Source organism: Muntiacus reevesi, chromosome 18, assembly GCF_963930625.1.
Source record: "Muntiacus reevesi chromosome 18, mMunRee1.1, whole genome shotgun sequence".
Lineage (NCBI taxonomy): Eukaryota > Metazoa > Chordata > Mammalia > Artiodactyla > Cervidae > Muntiacus > Muntiacus reevesi.
Window position 1 is genome coordinate 49,136,126 of NC_089266.1, and position 25,188 is coordinate 49,161,313.

The 25,188-nt window shown below is 37.4% G+C and overlaps 1 protein-coding gene across 1 annotated transcript in view; it reads right to left on the bottom strand.

Annotated features, from left to right (window-relative positions):
- The window catches only part of APPBP2 (amyloid beta precursor protein binding protein 2), a 62,651-nt gene that overhangs the window by 17,510 nt on the left and 19,953 nt on the right, over positions 1-25,188 (bottom strand). Inside the window, exons 3-5 of the mRNA XM_065908988.1 lie at positions 23,877-24,028; positions 18,154-18,277; positions 4,780-4,948 (exon numbers count right to left, since the gene is read on the bottom strand). Of these exons, the coding sequence (XP_065765060.1) occupies positions 4,780-4,948; positions 18,154-18,277; positions 23,877-24,028 (445 nt within the window). The remainder of the gene's footprint in view (positions 1-4,779; positions 4,949-18,153; positions 18,278-23,876; positions 24,029-25,188) is intronic.

Sequence of the window (25,188 nt, forward strand, 5' to 3'; positions counted from 1 at the left end):
AATTTCCACTCAGAGGCTGAGTTTTCTTAAAAGTATGCTTGTTACATTTTTCTTTGGATATGTGACTCACATTCAGGATATGAGAAGCATGTTCTCTCTGTCCCAGAGCCTCTGCACATACCATTTCCTCTGCCTTACAATACGTTCCCCTCCTTCCTCCAAGCCCCTAAACCACCTAAGCTGTCCTTCAGGTTTCAGCTCTGGACAAGGTCTCCTGTCCTTTCCTCCCTCTACTGTAACACTTCTTTGTTATATCGTTTCACTGTAATCGCTTGTGTAGGTGAGTGCTCCCTTTGTGCTAGCTATTGTTCTAAGTATCTTATGTGCAGTAATACAGTTAACCAACACAACACCTCTTTGAGACAGTACCACGCAATGTGCTAGTACCTAGGTATCTAGTAGGGAACAAAAATAAAAATGTCATCAAAAAAATCTCCTAGTGCTTAGTAGGGTGGAGGGTGGGGAAGCAAAATAAATTATCCTGGATAGTAAGAACTGCTTCAAGGAAACAAAAAGTATTACAACAGGATCACAAAAAATGTGGGGAAAACCACCTGAAAATTAGAAAGTAAATATTTGTTTTCTTCTATAAGCTTCCACCTCTTTCATTCCACCTAAAAGATGTTAACTATTCAGAAGCAATTTTGATGCAAAAATGAAACAGGAAAAAATATGCAAAAATGGTTTGGGTTAAAAAAACCTGGTTTGTAAGATGAAGAAGAATGCTCAAACTACTTCACAATTGCACTCATCTCACACGCTAGTAAAGTAATGCTCAAAATTCTCCAAGCCAGGCTTCAGCAATATATGAACCGTGAACTGCCAGATGTTCAACCTGGTTTTAGAAAAGGCAGAGGAACCAGAGATCAAATTGCCAACATCCGCTGGATCATCGAAAAAGTAAGAGAGTTCCAGAAAAACATCTATTTCTGCTTTATGGACTGTGCCAAAGCCTTTGACTGTGTGGATCACAATAAACTGTGAAAAATTCTGAAAGAGATGAGCATACCTGACCACCTGACCTGACTCTTGAGAAACCTGTATGCAGGTGAGGAAGCAACAGTTAGGACTGGACATGGAACAACAGACTGGTTCCAAATAAGAAAAGGAGTATGTCAAGGCTGTATTGTCACCCTGCTTATTTAACTTATATGCAGAATACATCATGAGAAATGCTGGGCTGGAAGAAGCACAAGGTGGAATCAAGATTGCTGGGAGAAATATCAATAACCTCAGATATGCAGATGACACCACCCTTATGGCAGAAAGTGAAGAGGAACTGAAAAGCCTCTTGATGAAAGTGAAAGAGGAGAGTGAAAAAGTTGGCTTATAGCTCAACATTCAGAAAACTAAGATCATGGCATCCGGTCCCATCACTTCATGGCAGATAGATAGGGAAACAGTGGAAACAGTGGCTGACTGTATTTTTCTGGGCTCCAAAATCACTGCAGATGGTGATTGCAGCCATGAAATTAAAAGACGCTTACTCCTTGGAAGGAAAGTTATGACCAACCTAGACAGCATATTAAAAAGCAGAGACATTACTCTGCCAACAAAGGTCCATCTAGTCAAGGCTATGGTTTTTCCAGTGGTCATGTATGGATGTGAGAGTTGGACTGTGAAGAAAGCTGAGCACCAAAAAATTGATGCTTTCGAACTGTGGTGTTGGAGAAGATGCTCTTGAGAGTCCCTTGGACTGCAAGGAGATACAACCAGTTCATCCTAAAGGAGATCAGTCCTGGGTGTTCATTGGAAGGACTGATGCTGAAGCCGAAACTCCAATACTTCAGTCACCTCATGCGAGGAGTTGACTCACTGGAAAAGACCCTGATGCTGGGAGGGATTGGGGGCAGGAGGAGAAGGGGACAACAGAGGATGAGATGGCTGGATGGCATCACCAACTCGATGGACATGAGTTTGAGTAAACTTTGGGAGTTGGTGATGGACAGGGAGGCCTGGCATGCTGCGATTCATGGGGTCGCAAAGTTGGACACGACTGAGCGACTGAACTGAACTGAAACAAGCTGATTTTGCCCCAGTAACAACGTAAAATCTGTGGTAAACTGTAATACTGATTTAAAATATTTACTGCCCCTCCTTGATGAGAGACAAACTTCCCTTTCACACTAAAGATTTCCTTTAGCCAAAATATTAATTAAAGTATAAGCAGAGTTCACGTGAACTGTGCCATTTCTGGGAGAAAGCTTCAAGAACCAGTAATTCCTTCCCCATACTGTTTTTTTGCCTTTGCTCCAATGCTTGCTCCAATGCTGGTAATGTTCTAGACAGAGGCTGCTCCACAACATGGGGGTTTTGATCAACGTGTAGACATGTGAGGCAGAGTCACAGAGAGACCAAGACAGGAAGCAACATGAGCAAGAAATCAACTGTTATTATTCCAAGGCAGTATTGTTTGGAAGTTGATATTATCTTGGTATATCCTAGACTATATGGATCAAGAGCAGAATATGGTGATAATTCATCAAATTATAGCCTCAAGATTTGTGTACTTTTCTGTAGGTATCAATGACAAATTTATAAACTATCAAAATTACACAAGAAACAGCTCTATAGACTTAAATCTTCCTCATGAATGTGCAGCGAATTCCAAAGATCATGGATAAAATGTAGTATGTTGTTGTTGGTTGTCATTTAGTCGCTAAGTCATGTCTGATTCTTTCGTGGCCCCACGGATTGTAGCCCACTAGGTTCCTCTGTTTATGGTATTTTCCAGGCAAGAATACTGGGGCGGGTTGCCATTTCCTTCTCCAGTATAACACCTCCCAATTCAAACGTTCAGAAAGAAAATAACTGTCTCTTAAACAGTAACTGCTGGTAAATAAAGTGGAAACTGGTGAATAAAAGATATTTTTGTTCTACTGAATACACTGGTGAGTCTGGACAGAAAATGATGGGCCTGGAGCTGAGTACAGGAGTAAAAAATGGCAAGACATGATTCACTTTACAGAACAGAAAGAAGGATGCAGGGGAGTATGAGAAACAAAGATGAAAAGAAACAATGAAAGAGCAATCAGAGATGGCCAAGATGAGGAGGACATACGTGGAGAGATAAAAAGATGGTCAATGGGGCACCTAAAGAACTTTTTTAAAGCAATGCCTCGTGGCTTGCAGGATCTTAGTTGTCCCACCAGGGACTGAACTTGGGTCCTCTGCAGTGGAAATGCCAAAGTTCTAACCACCAGACTGCCAGGGAATTCCTAACAGAACTCTTAAGGCAGGCAAATACCATTGCTGTTTACTTCATTCGCATTTCCATAAAGGCTGTTCACACAAAGGCCTTTTGTGAATGGGGTTATTTGTTTTTGGTGTGTAAAATAACAGAAAGGGGCCAAATTCTGTATCTGGATTGACAAGCTTTGGAAGTTACTGCATAAAAGGGGCAGCAAAACAATCCATTGACAGAACTAATTTAGCAGACACAACAATTCAGCATCAAAAAGAACCAGAAAAATATATATAAACCTCCTGAGAAAACTCAGGCATGCTGATTAGGATTTTAGATTTTACAAATAAGCTTGATGACTAAAAAAAGTTTCCCCCCAACTTTATTGAAGTATAACTGACAAATAAAAACTATATATTTAAGGTGTACAAGATTTGATACACATATACATTGGGAAATGAGTATCACAGTCAATCTAATTAAGACAAGCATCACCTCAGTGTTCTCTTTCTTGGTGTGTGATGAGCACATTTAAGAGGTATTCTTAGCAAACTTCAAATATACATATAGGATTAACTACAGTCACCATGCTATAATTAGATCCTCAGACCTTACTCATCTCGGAATGAAATATGAAGCTTTGAAAAACAGTTAATGCAAACAATGAGGCATGCCTCTTAGAACAGCCAAAATCTACAACACTGACAACATCAAATGCTGGCAAGGGCGTGGAGTAACAGGAGCTCTCACTCCTTCCTGGTGGGTTGAATGTATGCTGGTAGAGACAATCCGACAGTTTCTTAAAAAACTTAACAAACTCTCAGCATACACTTCAACAAAAGCATTCTTTGATAATGCCTTCTTTGACAAATATTAAGAGCAGGATGATTCTAGCTTTGGGGTTGTAAACATCACTGTATAATTATTCTAGAATTCTCTAATTTCACTTCTAATGGTAACTTTCCTTTAATTATGGAACATATACACATACATTTACACTGCAGGGCAAAAACTGACATTAGGGCAATATTAAAATATTAAAGCTAAATGATAGCTATCGGACAGTGCAAACTAATTATGATATTCTTCCATAAATAAAGTAACCCTGTGAAAGAGCCCACACAGCTCACTTTTCAACTATGTGTTCATTAGCACCAAAATAAAGCCAAAATGGAGGCTACTACTTTCTGATAACTCAGAGATAGAAGCAAAACAATGCAATTAAAGTATAAATAAAATCTATGTTCCCAATGAAATGAATGCCTTCAAGTTACAAGAGTTCACCCAGAGCTACACAATCAATAAAAAGGCACCCACTAAAAGTTCATTTAACAGAGCATGATGTCAAAATAATTTAGTCAGAAGTATGCTTGGTCAAATTAAAAACAAATGTGAAATTGTACACGTGAATGTTTAAAATCCATCTCACAGAATACTCCTGCCTATTTAAAATATTCCACTACAAATGTATATTGCTTTATAAGTAAACCCAGTATGTGAAAATGAGATCTATTAGGACAAATGAGATTTTATGACTTATTTTCAGTTTAATAGATACTTACTGGTTATAATGAAATATACTTCAAAACACTCACCTCATCATAGTGACTTTTTGCAAATAGGAGTGCACACAGTTCTCCATAGAGTGCAGCTTTGTTTGCTTGCTGGCCATGTTTTGAGAGTTTATCCATATATGTCTGAGCCAACTTAAACGTTTCTTCACCCAAATGGTACTTGCAGTTTCCATTTCGCACGTGAAGCAATCTGCAATTGCACAAATAACATGAGCCTATTTCTGATAGCTATTTTCTGTACGGTAGACTTGGCAACCTCTTACAGATGGCTACACAGCACCCAAATGAGTTAAGGTCACCAGAGAGAAGAAACGAGACAGCCCTGGAAAACGGCTGTCTGGCCCAAGCTGGGACTTTCTAATATACAGAAAGAAGTACATGTTCATCCCAGAAAGCTACCGATGGTTAATCTGATCCAACACTGATTCCTTCTCCTCTCTAAACATTCTGTATACTATGTGCACTCATCATGTACTGCATGTATTACTTAACTCTCTTTGTTCCAAATCCCAAAGTAATACAGTTTAATTGCTTTAGGTCAGACTGAGGTCAAGATAGTAACAGGCTATACATCTGTACGGACGATACATGAGACAGAATACTGTGAGGACCTGACATATATTTAAGAATCTATTATGATGTTGGCTAAAACATTATGTCCATATATCATGCCAATATAATTTTATGAAAATGCTCAGCTCTGAGAGGGAACACAGTGTAAACATCATTTAAAAGAAAACCAAGTGGAAAATAAAAAAATGAATGAAAACCAAGTATTAAAAAAAAAGGAAAAGGAAACCAAGTATGGATAGGTTAGGAAGCACTCTTCAGTATTAAATGAAACCCAGACACTTGATATCTAATTTTTATATCTATTCCAAAAACACTAACAGATCAGTGACCCAAGATGACAAAGATGGTAACAGTCTTCTAATCTCTAGCTTTCTGTTATATAGACAGGAAAAAAAAGAGAGTAATTTTATTACTGTTTTTTAACAAAGTGAAGTATAGTTGATTTACTATATTAATATAATTCCCTATGCTATACAGTAAGACCTGTTGTTTTGCACTCTATATATACCACTTTGCATCTGCCAATCCCAAACTCCCAATTCATCCCTCTTCCTCCCCCTAGGCAATCACCAATCTACTCTAAAAGAGAGTTTGATGCCTCGTCAGGGAACTACATCCCATATGCTGCAAAGAAAGATCTGACATGCCACAAGTAAGACCCAGCGTGGCCAAAAATAAAAAAAGAAATTCTAAATCATCAGGATTATTCAATAAGGTGGAACATTACACAATGTACATCCTTCCAACACTCACCATACAATTAACTGCTTTTAGAAAAGACTAAAACCCTCATATAAAACAATACAGTATACCACCCTAATGGCAGAAAACAAAGAGGAACCAAACAGCCTCTTGATGATGGTTAAGGAGGAAAGTGAAAAAGCTGGCTTTAAAACTCAACATTCAAAAAACTAAATCACAGCATTCAGTCCCATCACTTCATGGCAAACAGATGGGGGACAAGAGGAAACAGTGATAGATTTTATTTTCTTGTGCTCCAAAATCACTGTGACTATAGTCACAAAATTAAAAGATAGTTGCTCCTTGGAAGAAAACCTATGACAAACCTAGACAGTGTATCAAAAAGCAGAGACATCACTTTGCTGACAAAGGTCTATATGTATAGTCAAAGCTATGGTTTTTCCAGTAGTTGTGTATGGATGTGAGACTTGGACCATAAAGAAAGTTGAGTGCCGAAGAACTGGTGCTTTTGAACTGTGATGGTGGAGAAGACTCTTGAGAGTCCCTTAGACTGCAAAGAGATCAAAGAACTCAATCCTAAAAGAAATCAACCCTGAATATTCATTGTTAGGACTGATGCTAAAGCTGAAGCTCCAATACTTTGACCACCTGATACCAAGATTCAACTAAGACCCTGATATGGGGAAAGATTGAGAGCAAAAGGAGAAAGGGGTAGCAGAGGATGAGATGGTTAGAAAGCATCAATGACCCAATGGACATGAGTTTGAGCAAACTCTGGGAGATAGTGAGGGACAGGGAGGCCTGACCTGCTGCAGTTCATGGGGTCGCAAAGAGACAGTGACGACTAAGCAACTGAACAACAGCAACTAGGTTAATCATTCTGAATGAAGTATCTTAGATGTCTTTTTCTTTTCTTCCCCATTTATTTATCTTAGTATTTATTTGGCTGAACAGGTCTGACTTGAAGTATGTGGTATGTTTACTTGTGGCGTGCAGGATCTTTTTTTTTCTTAGCTGTGGCGTGCAGGATCCAGTATCCTGACCAAGGACCGAACCTGGGCCTCCTGCACTGGACGCATGGAGTCTTACCCACTGATCACCAGAGAAACCCCCAAATTTCAACCTAAAGAAAAAAATATATGTAATTATCAGGCTATTCTAGAATGGTGAGTTGATTAGATTTATACTTTAAAGCAGAAATATAAAAGTAGAAAAAAATATATGTTTTGTTTACAGACTTTTCATGCTAAAGTAATACAGAGTAAAGTGACAGTGTCACTTGACAAATTGCTTATTGAATAATCCAGAGTTTGCAATGATCCCTGCCACAATGAAAAAAAAAGTGAAATTTAGTAAAGAGAGAAAGAATCTATGATCATCAAGAGCTTCATTCTAACTAGGCAGGCAATATATAATGGGAAAGACAGCCTCTTCGATAAACGGTGTTGAGAAAACTGGACAGCAACACACAAAAGAATCAAACTGGACTACCTGCTCACACTACACACAAAACTAAATTCAAAACAGATTAAAGGCATCAGTGTAAGACCTGAAACCATACAACTTCTAGAAGAAAACATAGGTAGTAAGCTCTTTAACATCCATCTTAGTAACTTTTTTTGTTAATATGTCTCCTCAGGCAAGGGAAACAAAAGCACAAGTAAATACATGGGAACACATAAAACTAAAACTTTTTTTGCACAGCAAGGAAAACTATCAAAAAACCAATTCAGGTCACCTACTGAATTGGAGACTGTTTGCTTGCAAACAAGTATCTGATAGGGGGTTAATATCCAAAATATACAAAGAATCCACACATCACCACCAAAACAAAGAACCTGATTAAAAAATGGACAGAAGTTCCTGGGTATTTATCCAAACAAAAACATTAATTAGAAAAGAGGTATGCACGCCTATGCTCACCGCAGCATTATTTACAACAGCCAAAATACGGGCACTACCATCAACAGGTGAATGGATAAAGAAGATGTGGTACACACACAATGGAGTATTAGTCATAAAAAGGAATGAAACCTTGCCATCTGCAATAACATGGATGGACCTAGAGGGTATTCTGTTAAGTGAAATGAGTCAGAGTGAAAGACAAATACTGAATGACTTCACTTATACTTCTAATCTAAAAAACAAATGAACATTACAGACAGAAACAGAGTTACACAAAGAATAAACAGGTGGTTGCCAGAGGGGAATGGGGTACAGAAAGAAACAGGTGAAGGAGGTTGAGAGGTACAAACTTCTCGCTGCAAGAGTCACAGGTATGTCATGTGCAATATGGAGAATACTGTCAATAAGTTTGTAATATTTGTAACGTGTATGGTAACATGTTATAACTAGACTTATATAATCATTTTGAGTTATATGGAAATATTGAATCACTAAGTTGTGTTAACAGAACTAACACAGTATTGTGGATCAATTATACATTAAAAACAAACTCATGGAAAAAGAGATCAGATTTGCGATTAGCAAAGGTGGGAGGTGGGGGGAGAGGAAGTGGATGAAGGCAAACAAAAGTTACACATTTCCAGTCATAATATAAGTATGAGGGGTGTCAATTTATAACATGATAAAAGAACATTACTGTATGTTAAACATATAAAAGTTGTTAAGTGTCAATCCCAAGAATTTTCATCACGAGGAAAAATTTTTTTGTATTTCTTTAATACTGAACCTACATGAGGTAACAGATGCTCCTTAAACTTGTGATAATCACTTCACAATATATCTAAGTCAAACCACGTGTTGCACACCATCTTGAATGTATACAGTACTGTGTGTCAGTTACATCTTAGGAAAACTGGAAGAGAAAGAACTTCATTCTAGTGGGGAACAGGGTATTAAGGTAGGCAGACAGACAGCAATAAGTAAGACATTTAAAGATAAATGCTATGCAGATGATCAAAACCTTCTTAAAGGAGGGGTTTAGGGCAGACAGAATTCTCTTCTGTCTGTAGAAGTAACATCTGAGCTGACACTTAAATGTAAGAGGTAATCATGTGCAGATATTGGGAAACATGTTCAAAACAAGTGCAAAGGCCCTGAGAAAGGAAAAATAATATTTTTGGGGGGGGGGGAATAATTCTGTCATAATCGAAGAATAGTAAGAAAGCCAACACGCCTGGAATATCATGAATAATGGATTATGTGAAGAGAGAAAGTAGAGAAAAGTGAAAGTGAAAGTTGCTCAGTCCTGTCTGATTCTTTGCGACCCCAAGAACTATATGGTCCATGGAATTCTCCAGGCCAGAATACTGGAGTGGGTAAGACTTTTCCTTCTCCAGGGGATCTTCCCTACCCAGGGATTGAACCAAGGTCTCCCGCATTGCAGGTGGATTCTTTACCAGCTGAGCCACAAGGGATGACCGAGAATACTGGAGTGGGTAGCCTATCCCTTCTCCAGCAGATCTTCCTGATCCAGGAATCGAACCAGGGCCTCCTGCATTGCAGGGGGATTCTTTACCAACTGAGCTATCAGGGAAATCCAAAGTAGAGAAATGAAAGATTTTTATAGGGTCTAATTTGACATAGTAAGGCATTCTGGCTGCAAAAGTGAGTAAGATTATTTGATTTATGTTGTAGGACAACACAGTCTAATAAAACCAGCTGAAATGTTCCATATCTGCTCTACTCAATTTAGTAGCCACAAGTGGCTAATGAGTATCTGAAATATGTCCAGTGTGACTAAGGACTGATTTTTAATTCTTAATGTTAAATAGTCACATGTGGTTAATGGTTACCATATTAAACAGTGAAACTTTAGAAAGACAGCTGTGATTACAGTGTGCAGAATGGATTACAGTAAAGCCAAGACTGGAGGCAAGGCAACCTGGACAGAAGAGATTACAACAGTTCAGGGAAAAAAAAAAAAAAAAAAAAACCCTGAGAAAAAAGGACTTGTATAAAAAATACAGATTTGATAAGTTATCCAAATGGCTGAATGAGAAAAAAAATTAAATTTAGAGAATGAAATGTGCTCACCAATCATTTCTACAATACTAATAACTGCACTTCCAGCAAACTTCACTGTGGGTATTCTCCCTAAAAAATAAGTTTCTGAAAATTAGTAACTGGCATATGATGGGGGTAGCAAACTAAGTATTTCATGCTAGAAAAGCACAGCTTGATATTTTCTCCAGTCTCTGCTGATTATCTATTGAAACAAAAGGGCAAATTCAACATATGTAGACTCTTCAGGGTCTGTGTGTTCATCTTGGCTTACAATGAGCAGGATGCAGGATCCAAGAAACTTCTGGTGCAACCGAGGATCTAATTCTATCTCAGCGTTCAGCCTAAAGAAAAGGCAGGCTCTCAAGGTTCTCCAAACGTGACATAACCATTAAGCACAGTCTTTTAACAGTTTTTAAAGACAGATTTTATTTTTTAGAGCCGTTTTAGGTTCACAGCAAAACTGAGAAGATAAACAGACTTCCCGTATACCTACAATCCCATAGTACTTTATTTTTATGACAACATAAAATAATAGCTACTTGATCAATAGCTATTATCAAAAGCAACCATTTAATTAGTTAAGTTACTCACTGAAGTGTAAAATATACAAATCTAAAGGCCACGCCACTTCCCTCATGGCTCAATTAGTAAAGAATCCGCTTGCAATGCAGGAGACCCCAGTTCAATCCCTGGGTCGGGAAGATCCGCTGGAGAAGGGATAGGCTAACCCACTCCAATATTCTTGGGCTTCCCTTGTGGCTCAGCTGGTAAAGAATCGACCTGCAATGCGGGAAACCTGGGTTCAATCTCTGGGTTGGGAAGATCCCCTGGAGAATGGAAAGGCTACCCACTCCAGTAGTCTAGCCTAGAGAATTCAATGGACAGTCCATGGGATCGCAAAGAGTCAGACATGACTGAGCAAGTTTTACTTCACAACACCTGGTCAAAGGCCACTAGTTTATAAATATATTTACTATAAGATTGAGCAAGATAACTAGTTTTAGACAGACATGACCAAAGTATGTTAAAAATAAACCTGTAAACCTGAAGGGAAAAAAAAATTCTCTCCTGCTTATCCCAGTGTATTTTTCTATGAATCATTCAAGAATTTTGGAAATAAATGATAAACTGAAAGGGGAGGGTTGGATAATAAAAATAAAGACTGGTGCAATTTTTTATCATTGTGGTGAAATGTGTAACATGAAATTTGCCATGTTAACCATTTTAAAATGTACAACTCAGTGGCATTAATTTTATTTACCATATTATACGGCCATCTTGCATTTCCGTAACATTTTCATCACCCCAGACACTCTATAATATACAATAGCTTCCCATTCTCTCTGTACATCCCCCAGCTCCTGGTAACCTCAATCTACTTGTTTCTATAAATTTATCGATTCTACATATTTAAGTAAAATCATACAGTATTTGTTTTCGTATCTGTCATATTTCATTTAGAATGCTACTTTCAAAACTCACCTATGTTGTCGCATATATCAAAATTGGTTGAATATTATTTTGTTGTATATATCCACAACTGACCCTTGAACAATGTGGAGGCTGGGGCACTGGCCCTTTAGGGCAGTAAAAAAAAAAACTCCTCACATAAGTTTACAGTCAGGCCTTTGTATCCATGGATTCAACCAAGAATAGACCACGTAGTACTGTATTATGTATGTACTGAAAAAAACCTGTGTATTAAATGGACACTCAACAGTTCAAACCCACGTTGCTCAAGGGTTCTTTTGTCAACGCATACTTGAGTCATTTCTACATTTTGACCACTGTGAAACATTCTGCAGTACAGGTATCTGTTTGCGTCCCAGTTTTCAATTCTTTGGGATATATATACCTAGGACTGAAACTGCTGGGTTATATGGTAATTTTTGTGCTCATCTTTTAAAGAAACCACCAAACTATTCCACAGCAGCTGCTCCATTTTACATTCTCATTAGCAATGCATGGGGATTCTAGTTTTGCCACTTTTTTTTTTTTTTTTTTATTTTTAAAATTTTCCTCCTGGTCCTGGACTTTTCTTATTTCTGATTCAATCAACTTGCTATAGATTTCATCAAGAATTTCTATGTTTTCCTTGGGTCAGTTTAGGTAACTGTGTATTTCTAAGAAATACCTATCTGGTGTGGTTTTAATTTTAAATGGGGGAGCAAAGCACTGTGAGAGGAGGCAGATACTGCTGGTGCCCTAGCCAAGGCATCTGCCTCATCTTATGCTTATTGTAGAACCCTGATTTTGTGAGGTACTGACTTCTTTCTTGTAGGCCTCATGACTAAATCATTAGTTTAAGCCAATCCTAACATAGGGATCCTATTCAGATTGCCAGTGATTGATTCAGAGGTAAACAAATGATCTAGCTCTGCCTAATGAGACACATGGGTAGGTCAGCTTGGTGGTTTCCAAGAAAGGCTCTTTTGTCATCAGAGATAAAATACGGTCTTTCTTCTGCTGGACAATGTGGAATCTGCATGGGATACCTCAAACTACAGGAGCATTCTTACAACCACTGGAGATAGGGAAGCCAAAAGATGGGGAAAACCTAGTGCCCTGACAACCTCTATGAATTCTGAATTAACCTACTTTGGAGATACTAGACTTTTACATATATTTTTTAAATCAAATTCTCTGTGTTTTTAGGGTGTACTGTTTATGTGCCTATGTGTGTGCATGCTCGGTCAGGTCTGACTCTCTGTGACCCCATGGACAGTAACCTGCCAAGCTTCTCTGTCCAAGCCACAGAGGGCTGCTATCTTAATTTGCTATACCTGGGTTTGTGACCTTTTTGTTTGTGGACTGTACGTTTTATTAACAACATCCTTTTTAATCGACTAACTTTTTTTTTTACACTGAATTCTGCTTTTATTGTTGATATTACTGTTTGAGGCTATTTTCTTTTAACAGTATATAGCTGGGTTTCATTTTTTCACCTTCTTGGCAGTCACCGTCTCTAGCTAGCGGAATTGAGCCCATTTATCTGTACTGTGATGACACCTGTATTTGGTTTTGTTTCACATTTTTCATTTGTCATACCCAGTTCTGTCCTCTATTCTCTTTGCTTCTATCCTGCTTGGACAAGTCTTCAATCATTCTTACCACTCCATCATTATTCTAATTTGGGATGTCGATCATATATTTCCATTAATCAATTTATTATATACCCCTCCCTAAGCACTGACAATGTTTGAACATTAAATAACGATAGTCATTCATATTCCCCTCACTAGGATGAGACTTATAACACTTCCTTATAGCACTACATTTTTCCAAATACATACTTTTAAAATAAGCTATCACATATGCCCAGTATAAAGCAAGCTGAACATAATAACATCAGCCTCCACCTTCCATCCAAAAAGGTTTTCTGCCAACTTGAACATATTAAGTTTTAGGGATATATATAATAAAATTTTGAAATCTCTAATATTTAAATTATCTTTATGTTATGAATATTTAAAACCTAAATTACATTTTTAAAACTTACTTCTCTTCCTTGCAATTTATGAAATGTTACCAAACTATTCACATGCATCTTAAAACATTTATCTTCATCATCAAACTACTTTTTGAATCATCGAACAGTTTTTCAGAGTAAAACATTTTCACTTGTTTGAAAATTAGCACTTTTGAGTCTGGTATAATGTCACTAGAAATTTTATCCAAAGGGACCATCAACCATTTGCAAAGAATTAAGATCACTGGACTTTCTCATTCCACCTAAGACAAGTGGACATCCATAATTTCTGCAAACAAACCACTTAATCCATCACATTTCAAAGAAATATTCAAGAAGCCAGTTAATAAAGAAATCTAACCCAACTATAAGGCTACGACTTCCAGAGTAATTCTAAACATATTAAACTCCAATACTTTCTTTATTAATTTCTCTCTGGCTGCACGGGGTCTTCCTTGTTGCTTGCAGGCTTTCTCCAGTTGCGCTGTGAGAAGCCAGTTGCTCAGTGCACTGGCTCCTCTCATTGTGGAGCAGGCGCTCTAGGGCACACAGGCTTTAGCAGCTGCAGCATGTGGTTGCAGGACTTTGACACCTGGGCTTCAGTAGTTGCCTCACATCAACTATAGAGCACAGGCTCTGTAGTTGTGGCACATGGGCTTAGCTGCCCCAGGGCATGTGCATCCTCCCAGACCAGGGATCGAACTCGTTTCCCCTGCATTGGCAGGCAGATTCTTAACCATTGGACCACCAGGGAAGTTCTTCATTACTTTCTTAAAAAGAAAATTCAGGCAGGTGATCTCTATGAGCTTCCCGATGCTGGCACAGGCTGTTCTCAGGCTAACATTTCTTTCCCAAATAGTATTTTGTTGTTCGAAACAACAGACTTGAAAGAACATCACATAGTATTAGGGGCTTTGTAAGGCAACTCTATATTTAATAGTAGGTGGTAACTGAGAATTTGTTATTTCCTTATTCTTTTTTTTTTCTTCAGCTAAGACAGCAAAAGAGATGATTTATTGTACACGTTACATTCAGCCACAACTGAGAAGAGAACTAGTCCATAGTTATCACAGGTCCAGGGCAAAGGACCAAAAGGGACGGCTTTGATACAAGCAAGGTAGGTCTCTCAAAGGTGGTCAAGGCGATCGGAATGGTCATAGATGTTCCAGATCCATTGAGAAGTTCTAGATAGTAGGCATGCAGCCCACAATTTGTACCAGCGTCCCTGGCCTCTGGCTTCCCTTGTTTCTGCTTCTGTGGCTTCCATGGGTGTACAAGTTTACTTGGACCTCTGCCTCATCTTTCTTCTTTTGCGCTTCAGCCTGCACATTCGCTTCTTCCTCCACTTTGCTCTCATGGCGCAGAGGTTTCTCAAAAGATGGCGTTAAGGTAGAGAGATATATTTCCTTATTCTTAAAAAATATTTATTTCTTTGGCTATACCAGGTCTTGGTTGAGGTACTCAGATCTTTGATCTTCCTTGTGGTACTCTGGCTGGATCTTTCAGTTGCGGCATGTGGGATCTATTTCCCAACCAGGAACTGAACCCACACCTCCTGCACTGGGAGCTTGGAGTCTTAAGCCACGGAATCACTTAGAGAAAACTCTGTTTTTTTTATTTTTATAATTTAATTTCCAGTTTGAAAAAGAAATTCTTATATAAGACATATTACAAATTCATAATTTGTTCTTCATGTTCTTTCTACTCCATTATGTCTAGTATATATTACAACACTCACTGCTTATCACTGTTTCTACACTATCTTTCCCTACCTTGAGATTTGCAATTACTGAATGCAATTATCTGGTTAGAGAAATTTCTTGACTATTTTCCTTAGGAAAAAAACATGGAGATATATTTGGTCTCTATACACTTGAAAAATTTGAATTTTATCCTAAATGTTGTATAGTATTTTCAGAGTAATTGAGATACTGCTATTGTCTCCTAGCTTCTAATTTCTACTTATTCTTAGATTTCAAGAAATTCATCTTCCTAGGGCTCCGTGTTCTTTCTTCAATCTGGATTCAAGTCTTTTCCTCTTGGTTTGGCAAGTTCAATTTTTCACTTAAAATCCCCAAAATATACCAAAATAATAACTGTGGTTATTTCTGGGCAGCAGGGTTACAGATCATATTTATTTTCTCCTTCATAGATTTCTGAATCTTTTTGTTTGGTAATTAACACATGCATACACAGAACAAAGTTATTAAACAGAAAAAAGTTTAAGTAAAAGAAATGAAGTCGTGTCTTCAAGTAAAAAAACAAAGACTGAGAAATGGTACGAGGGTTGACAAGACGATTCTCCAACATCTGCTCTGTACCGCTTCCATTCCAGCCCAGATTAGAAACTGATTTTGTGCTTTAAATTTAAAAACACACTCTTAGATTATGCTCAAAACTCCTGGGGCTGGCTAAAGGATTTCATTAGCATCTGTTCTCCAAAACAGAGCTTTCCCAACTCAAAAGCTAAGAATAATTTAATCTTTTTTCAAACAATACTATTATAATACTAAAAATTTTATTTATGCCTATCATGACCAAGAATTTATCAAGTATAGCTGTGCAGAAGCCAATTTTATTTTGAAATTTCAAATTCTTAAGAACAAGATGTCTAGGTATACAGGCAGTAAGTTGTATTATAAATAGTTCTGTTTCTTGGCACAGGTATTTTTCTATTCATATGTGCTTGTTCTAAAGACAGCCAAAACAGTAACTGAATTGATAGCAACCTAGCCAATATTTTCCCCTCTCCTCCTTCCTTAATGCAGACCCATGAGTTCATTTGGAGCAGTAAAATGCACAATTAAAAACGTTCTGCTCCCCAGACCACATTACACTGGTTGGAGGATGTGCAGAGTCTGTCCCAGCTTTCTAGTTTCAAAGAGAGGTTAAATAAAGAAGACAGGCCTAGGCTTCTGGGAAAAACTATTTTTTCTGTCTGAAAAAAAGAACTCAGCTGGCATGAGCCTTTTGCCCTTCTTCTTGCCTGTAACACTTACAAACATAATGAGCTACATGCTAAAGTTGATAAGAAACAGGAAAGAGAAGAGGAGCCCTGGTCCTGGGAGAAAACAAAATCTTTTGGTTATATTGATGTAAAATTTATATAAGAGCCTTAAAATCAGACAGACAAGAGAAATGTTAGTTATCCAAAAGAAATAAATCTTCTGACTTCGTGAGTAAAAAGGAAGCATATATAAGAAAATGTTACACCTGTGGGTCAAAAGACTGCTTGCTATGAAAGAGGAATCTACAATGCCATCATACAAAATGGATTTTTAAAATTCTAAGTTAACTAGTTCATACACAAAGAAACATTTAGCTAGCCCCTAAAATCCCATATGATATAGTCTAGCCTCCTATTCCTAGGACAGGCAGAAGTGGAGAGGAAAGATGACACAGATTATCTTTTATCAGTACCACAAAGTATAGGTCCAATAACCAATCCCTTTATAGCTTCTGCACACAATTATTATTATTATTATTATTGGGGCTTCCCTGGTGGCTCAGATGGTAAAGAATCCGCCTGCAATGCTGGAGACCAGAGTTCAATCCCTGGGTCAGGAAGATTCCTCTGAAGAAGGGAATGGCTACCCACCCCAGTATTCTTGCCTGGAGAACTCCATGCAGAGAAGAACCTGGTGGGCTACAATTATTGGGGTTGCAATTATTACTATAATTTATCATAAAATATCTCTGGGCAATTGTCCTAAGCTTCTAAAATATTATTTATAACTAAGTTCCAACATTATAAAATTATCTTCAGGATCTGAACTTTTGTCTAACACAAGTGAGCCCTGTATAAAACAGTATAATAACCTCAAAAGGCTGAGCAGAGAGTATTAGTAAATGTTAATATAAATCAACAATGGTTTTATGTAAAAGAACCTTTATTCCAGCTCTCAAGAGGTTCAGATTTAATTAACTCATCTCTAAGATACAAAAGAAATATCATCACTTATTCAGTAAAAATATAATAAATTCAGTAAATTGACCAGACTCTGTTTAACTTATGACAAAGAATTACTTCATTATTTTTTAAACTTTATTTCAACTTTCCTTTAGTTTTATTAAAAAAAAAAATTCTTTTAACGAATTGTCAAATCAAACTGGGGGGGTGGACACAGACTTTAAGAAAACCTACATGAAAACAGCTAAAACTAAATGCTACATGTAGAAAAAAATAAAGATCATAAAAGCACAGAGTACTTCTGAATTTGCTTGTCTTTAAGTATATCTGTTAAAAAATGAATTTTCAAGAAGTTATTTGTAAGTAAAATATTAATCGGGTTATGTACAAGTCCAGAAATGTAAACAAACATTTCTGTTTGTTACAAGCAAACCAAAAAACAACCAAGAAAGAAGTATATTTCTTCTCCAAGCATCCAGTGCCTAGTACAGCATTCTATAAATATTTGTTGAATGAATGAACAAACGAGGTCTATGACAAAGAAAAAAGATATATATAAAACACAGTCTGGTTCATAACACTTCAATCTAAGCTGTCTATACCAAGATAACTCTATTTTGGTGATGAGAGACAGGAGGCCAGAATGGTGAAACTGACACATGAATGTCATCTCAGAAGGTTAATCAAATGTTGGAGTTCGCTTAGATGAGCCAGAACTAGAAAAGCCACTAACACCATTACAGTATGTAATTACAGGAATGCTCCAACTTACCTCACACAACATTCTACTGCACGAAACCAATGAGGCATCTCATCATGTAGAGTACACAACTGGAGGCAAGACAGAAAAACCTTCTCGGCATCACTGTACCAGCCTGCATCTGAAAGAAAGCCACCTAGAGGACAAGAAAAACCAAAAGCTTCAGATAATTTAACAATCACCTGAAAGCTAAAATGACATGCTTACCATGAACGTTATCTAAAATGGAAAAAACCTCTGTGTTTATTAGTCCAAAACAAAGACACCAACTATGAAATTTTTAAAATACTTTCAAACAAACTAGTGGCATTAGATCCAAGTTGAATCCCTGAATAAGGAACCAAGAGTTTTAACCCTCTAAAAATATTCCACTAAGAGCTGACATTTTCCAGTTAATTAGCCACTATACTTAGTGATTTTTCTAACATTTTCATCACGCAGGGTTAACATTAACTTTTCAATCAAATAAACTTCATCTTCTTCCAATAAAGCACAAGATAGAGGACACACAGATTAAAAGAGACAGTAGTGCTAGATCATCTCAATTTTTTTTTTTAGCAAAAAATTAAACTGCTGTCCTTCAACAGTCCTAATCTAGGAGCATCTAGGCATCACTTCCTTAGAATACTGTCCATCTTTTTTGAGGCTCAATACCCCCTCCTAGTGGTTTAATACATTTTTTGATAGTGCCAATTAGTCTTAATAGTGTCAACAGGAACTGGGTTGAAGAAAAAATATTTTGCTCAGACTGGTGTTTTATGCTTAATTGTGTATAATGAAACAAATATTTTAAATGGAGAGAAATGTGCCTAAGAATACTTCTTCCCCTAAATATGATTACTATTTTAGGGTACTCACTAAATGACTAGATTAATGTGATTATAATAGTCATATTAAGCAATCTCCTACTCATCATCGCAACATACTGAGCATTGTGCTGGTTATTAGGCTATCATGTCTTTCAGCTTCAAACCAACCTTTCTAGGCTATTTGATGACGCGGAGCTAGGACTCTACTATCCCATTTCTCCTTTGTCAGCTGGTTCCCTGGTAGTCTCTATAAAAAAAGGCATTAGAGAGAAGGCTGCAAGACTGCGGAAGAGACACTCCCCAGTACCTTCCGGTTTCTGTCAGAAAGGGCTCTGCTGACAGTGCCCAAAGGTAACGCTTCTTTACTCCAGCAGTGCAATTCATCTCTGTAAGTTCATTTCAGTTGCAGATTTCCAACACTTACAAATCTAGACTCACAGTATCCCATCAAAGAACTAGTCACTGAGGTGCCCTTCCTAGAGGTCAAGATTCTAGACCCACAGGCCCTCTTCTCAGAATTCTGAGGCACCCATACCAGTGAAGCAGGATCCCAGCTTTGCGATGACCATGCGGCTTGTGGAATCTTAAGTTTTAAAACCTTTGAACTGTATACTTTGACTGGGTAAACTGCATGGCCTATGAAGTACATTTCAATAAAGCTGCAATTTTTAAAAATGTGTACATCACACAGACTTCTGGTATGAAGTTTTTTCACTGTCTCAGTAATTTTATGATCAAGACTGATAATACAGATGTTCAATCTGGCTCCTTACAGAGGCCAGATTGATATGAGTGTAGAGATAACAGAAGATCTCAGTGAATATTAGCCTTCCTGCCTTTTGTCTTCCTTAATACTAAATATCTCCCACATAGATTTTTACATGACCATCTAGGACTAAATGAATGTCAATATTAACATTCATCAAGATCATAAACACTCTACTGTTAACAGACATTCTTAAGTCATAATTCTTTGTTGCAATTTATAGTCCATGGGACTATCAAAGGATAAATGATGAAAACTTTTTTTCAGAAGAGGATGGTGAGTTCCTCCAGCAAACTGTCTATGACCACTACAAAAAATTTTCTCTAATACTGAAGGAAATGTTCATGAAAATTTGTTGGTGAAGAATATATGTGGATGTGCAAGAGAGAGACACACACATTAATGTGAGAAGTTAAAAATGAATGGTAGACATATGTAAAATAGATGACACAGACATATGTAAAACAGGGCAAGTTTGATGCATGAAGCATAGCATCCAAAGTTCATGCTCTGTGACAACCCAGAGGGATAGGGTGGGGAGGGAGGTGGGAGGGAGGTTTAGGATGCGGCGGACGACACATGTATACCTGTGGCAGATTCATGTTGATGCATGGCAAAACCTATCACAATATCATAAAGCAATTATCCTCCAATTAAAATAAATAAATAATTTTTTTTAAAGAATGGTAGAATGTGATGATGGAACAGTCCTGTATCCTGATGGTAATGGTGGTTATATGAATATTTACATGGAATCAACTGCATAGAAAAAGCACACACGACAACTCAAAAACCAAACACTCCAGTTAAAAATGGGCAGAGGACTGACTTCAGACTCTACTACAAAGCCACAGTCATCAAGACTGTATGGTACTGGCACAAAGACAGAAATATAGATCAATGGAACAGAATAGAAAGCCCAGAGATAAATCCACGAACCTATGGACACCCTATCTTTGACAAAGGAGGCAAGGATATACAATGGAAAAAAGACAACCTCTTTAACAAGTGGTGCTGGCAAAACTGGTCAGCCACTTGTAAAAGAATGAAACTAGAACACTTTCTAACACCATACACAAAAATAAACTCAAAATGGATTAAAGATCTAAATGTAAGACCAGAAACTATAAAACTCCTAGAGGAGAACATAGGCAAAACACTCTCCGACATAAATCACAGCAAGATCCTCTATGACCCACCTCCCAGAATATTGGCAATAAAAGCAAAAATAAATAAATGGGACCTAATGAAACTTAAAAGCTTTTGCACAACAAAGGAAACTATAAGTAAGGTGAAAAGACAGCCCTCAGATTGGGAGAAAATAATAGCAAATGAAGAAACAGACAAAGGATTAATCTCAAAAATATACAAGCAACTCCTGAAGCTCAATTCCAGAAAAATAAACGACCCAATCAAAAAATGGGCCAAAGAACTAAACAGACATTTCTTCAAAGAAGACATACAGATGGCTAACAAACACATGAAAAGATGTTCAACATCACTCATTATCAGAGTGCAAATCAAAACCTCAATGAGGTACCATTACACGCCAATCAGGATGGCTGCTATCCAAAAGTCTACAACCAATAAATGCTGGAGAGGGTGTGGAGAAAAGGGAACCCTCTTACACTGTTGGTGGGAATGCAAACTAGTACAGCCACTATGGAGAACGGTGTGGAGATTTCTTAAAAAACTGGAAATAGAACTGCCATATGACCCAGCAATCCCACTCCTGGGCATACACACTGAGGAATCCAGATCTGAAAGAGACATGTGCACCCTAATGTTCATCGCAGCACTGTTTATAATAGCCAGGACATGGAAGCAACCTAGATGCCCATCAGCAGACGAATGGATAAGGAAGCTGTGGTACATATACACCATGGGATATTACTCAGCCATTGAAAAGAATTCATTTGAATCAGTTTAATGAGATGGATGAAACTGGAGCCCATTATACACAGTGAAGTAAGCCAGAAAGATAAAGAACATTACAGCATACTAACATATATATACAGAATTTAGAAAGATGGTAATGATAACCCTATATGCAAACCAGAAAAAGAGACACAGAAGTACAGAACAGACTTTTGGACTCTGTGGGAGAAGGTGAGGGTGGGATGTTTCAAAGAACAGCATGTATATTATCTATAATGAAACAGATCACCAGCCCAGGTGGGATGCATGAGGCAAGTACTCGGGCCTGGTGCACTTGGAAGACCCAGAGGAACCGGGTGGAGAGGGAGGTGGGAGGGGGATTGGGATGGGGAATACATGTAACTCCATGGCTGATTCATGTCAATGTATGACAAAACCCACTGAAATGTTGTGAAGTAATTAGCCTCCAACTAATTAAAAAAAAAAATAAAATTAATGGGCAGAGGACCTGAATAGACATTTTTCCAAAAAAGACTTACAGATGACCAACAGACACATGAAAAGATGCTTAACACCACTAATCATCAGGCAAATGCGTATCAAAACCACAATGAGATATCACCTCCTACCTATCAGGATGGCTATTACCACAAAACAACAATTAACAAGTATTCATGAGCATGTGAAGAAAAAGGAACCTCCTGCACTGTTTGTAGGATTGTAAACTGGCACAGCTACTAGGGAAAACAGTATGGAGGTTGCTCAAAAAATAACAAATAGAACTGCCATATGATCCAGCAGTCTCACTTAGTATTTACCCCAAAAAAGGCAAAAACACTAATTCAAAAAGATACATGCACCCCAATGTTCACTGCAGCATTATTTATAATAGCCAAGATATGTAAGCAACCTAAATTCATCAATAGATGAATGACAAAAAAGGTATGAGATACATTTTATACACACATATAGTAGAATACTACCCGAACAGAATTTTTTAAAAAAGGAGAAATCTTGCAACACAGATGAATCTAAAGGGTATCATGCTAAATGAATTAAGTCAGAGAAAGAAAAATATCATATTATCTCACTTATATGTAGAATCCAAAACAAAATGAAAATCGAGTCATAAATACACCAACCAAACAGCTAGTTGCCAGAGAAAGGAGGTGGGGATGGGGTGAAATAGGTGAAGGGGATTAAGCAGTATGAACCTCCAGTTAGAAAACTGGAGTATAATATAGGAATGCAATATACAGCCTAAGAAACATGGTCAATATTATTGTAATAACTTTGTATGGGGACTATACTTGTCACGCAATCATTTCATAATGTATACAAATTCCAAATCATTGTGCAGTATGCCTGAAACCAACATAAGATTGTAGGTCAACTACATTTAAATTAAACACACACACACAAATGAGTATATATAAAAACTAATGAATGTTAAATATTGGATTGGTCAGAAAGTTCCTTTTGAGTATTTCTGTAAGATGTTACGGAAAAACGAGAACAAACGTTTTGGTTGACCTAATAGTTTTGTAGTCTAGGTAAAACTATTAAACCAGTATCAATTTCCTGGTTTTGATACTGTCAGTGAGTCTACAATCATTTCAAAATAAGTATTTGACGAGAAAAGGTAGCAATAACTTCAATAATAAGTGCCTGAAACATATTTACCTATGTAAATAATTTATTAAAGTATTAAAATATTATGCAAAAGTTAAACAGTACTTTTTTGTACGTGTAGCATAAAAATCTTTTTAGAATCCTTTTCCATTTATGTTTTCAATATTCTTGAATATGCCCATGAGGAATCCAGATTTACCCTCATTGTAGAGATGGGAAAACTCAGGTGCCAAAACAACTTTGTCCCACGTCACAGCTGTGAAGAGGTTGGTAGCAGTCTGACATAGTAGAAACTTAACTGGTATAGAATCACAAACCCACAGGGTTCTAAACTTAGCTCCATTACTATGTGACTTGAGCAAGTTACTCAACTTTTCTGAGTCTATTTCCTCATTTGTAAAATGCTATTAATACCATCACATCACTAGAATTTCATGAGGATTGTTTTTGAAAGATAGTATTTAAATGCATAGTATAGTCCTTAGCACAAAGTTAATGTTCAGCGTATCACACCTAGCTCTTCTGAGGTTTTCCTCATAACCTCTTTATGTTGACTGTGGGAATGTACTGGGAGAATCCTATAATGCCAGCAGGTTTAATTCTGAGTCATGTCACAGGACAAAACACTCCTCTATTTCACCATGACCTACCTAAGACAAAGCCAACCTGAATGGCTTTCTCCTTTACTGCAGCATCTGATTCTGCTATATAAGAGCACCGTCTACTGAATGAGTAGGCTAAGACTGAAGCAACTTTCACACCATGATCCATCAAAGCCTGGAAACAATGATGAAGCAAATGTCTGAAAGAGAAGGAAAAGGTCATTATTGTTATTATAAAGGTAACATATTTTGTCCTTTTAGAAAACACTTATTTGCCTTTTTGAAGTAATAATACCATTATTTTCAAAGATGGGTTAAGATAAAAGCAGCTTTTTGCCTGTTATGATGCCATAACAATTCACAGTTAGCCTAATATTTTTTACTCAGTGGATTGAGTGATTCTATATGTGTACACTGATGACAGTGAAGGATAAAATGAACTTCTAACATCAATTTTAAAAACCAAATTATCTTGTAGTTCAACAATGACCCAACTTAAAAATGGGCACTAGATCTGAATAGAGATTTCTCCAAAGAAAATACACAAATGGCCAATAACCACAAGAAAAGATGCTCAATATCATTAGTCATTAGGGAAATGCAAATCAACTCACAAATGAAATACCACTTCACACCATCTAAGATGGCTATAATAATACTTAAAAAGTGATGGCAAGGATATGGAAAATTTTGAATCTTCATGCATGGGTGCATGTACGTATGCTAAGTTATGTCAGTTGTGCCTGATTCTTGCAACCCTATGGACTGTAGCCCACCAGGCTCCTCTGTCCATGGTATTCTCCAGACAAGAATACTGGAGTGGGTTGTCATGCCCTCATCCAGGGGATCTTCCCAACCCAGGGATCGAATTTGGTTCTCTTGCATTGGTAGGTGGGTTCTTTACCACTAGCGCCCTCATACATGATAGTAGGGACATAAAATGGTGCAGCTGCTGTGGAAAACAATTTAGCGGTTACTCAACCTAGTTACATATGCACACAAGAGAACATTATGTCCACACAAAGTCTTGTCCATGAGCACTCACAGCAGCATTATTCATAATAGCCAAAAAGTAGAAACAACCCAAGTGTCCATCAACAGATGACTAAATAACCAAAACACAGTATATCCATATGACGTAAAATTATTCATAAAAAGGAATGAAGTACTGAAACAACCACCACGAATGAATCTTGAAAACATTATAAGTAAAATTCAGTCACAAAAGGGCATGTATTTTATGATTCCATTTACATGAAATGTCTAGAATACATACATCCAGAGACAGAAAGTAGATTATGGGTAGGCCAGGGACTAGGGGTAAGGGGAAACAAACAGAGAGTGACTGTTAATGGGTACC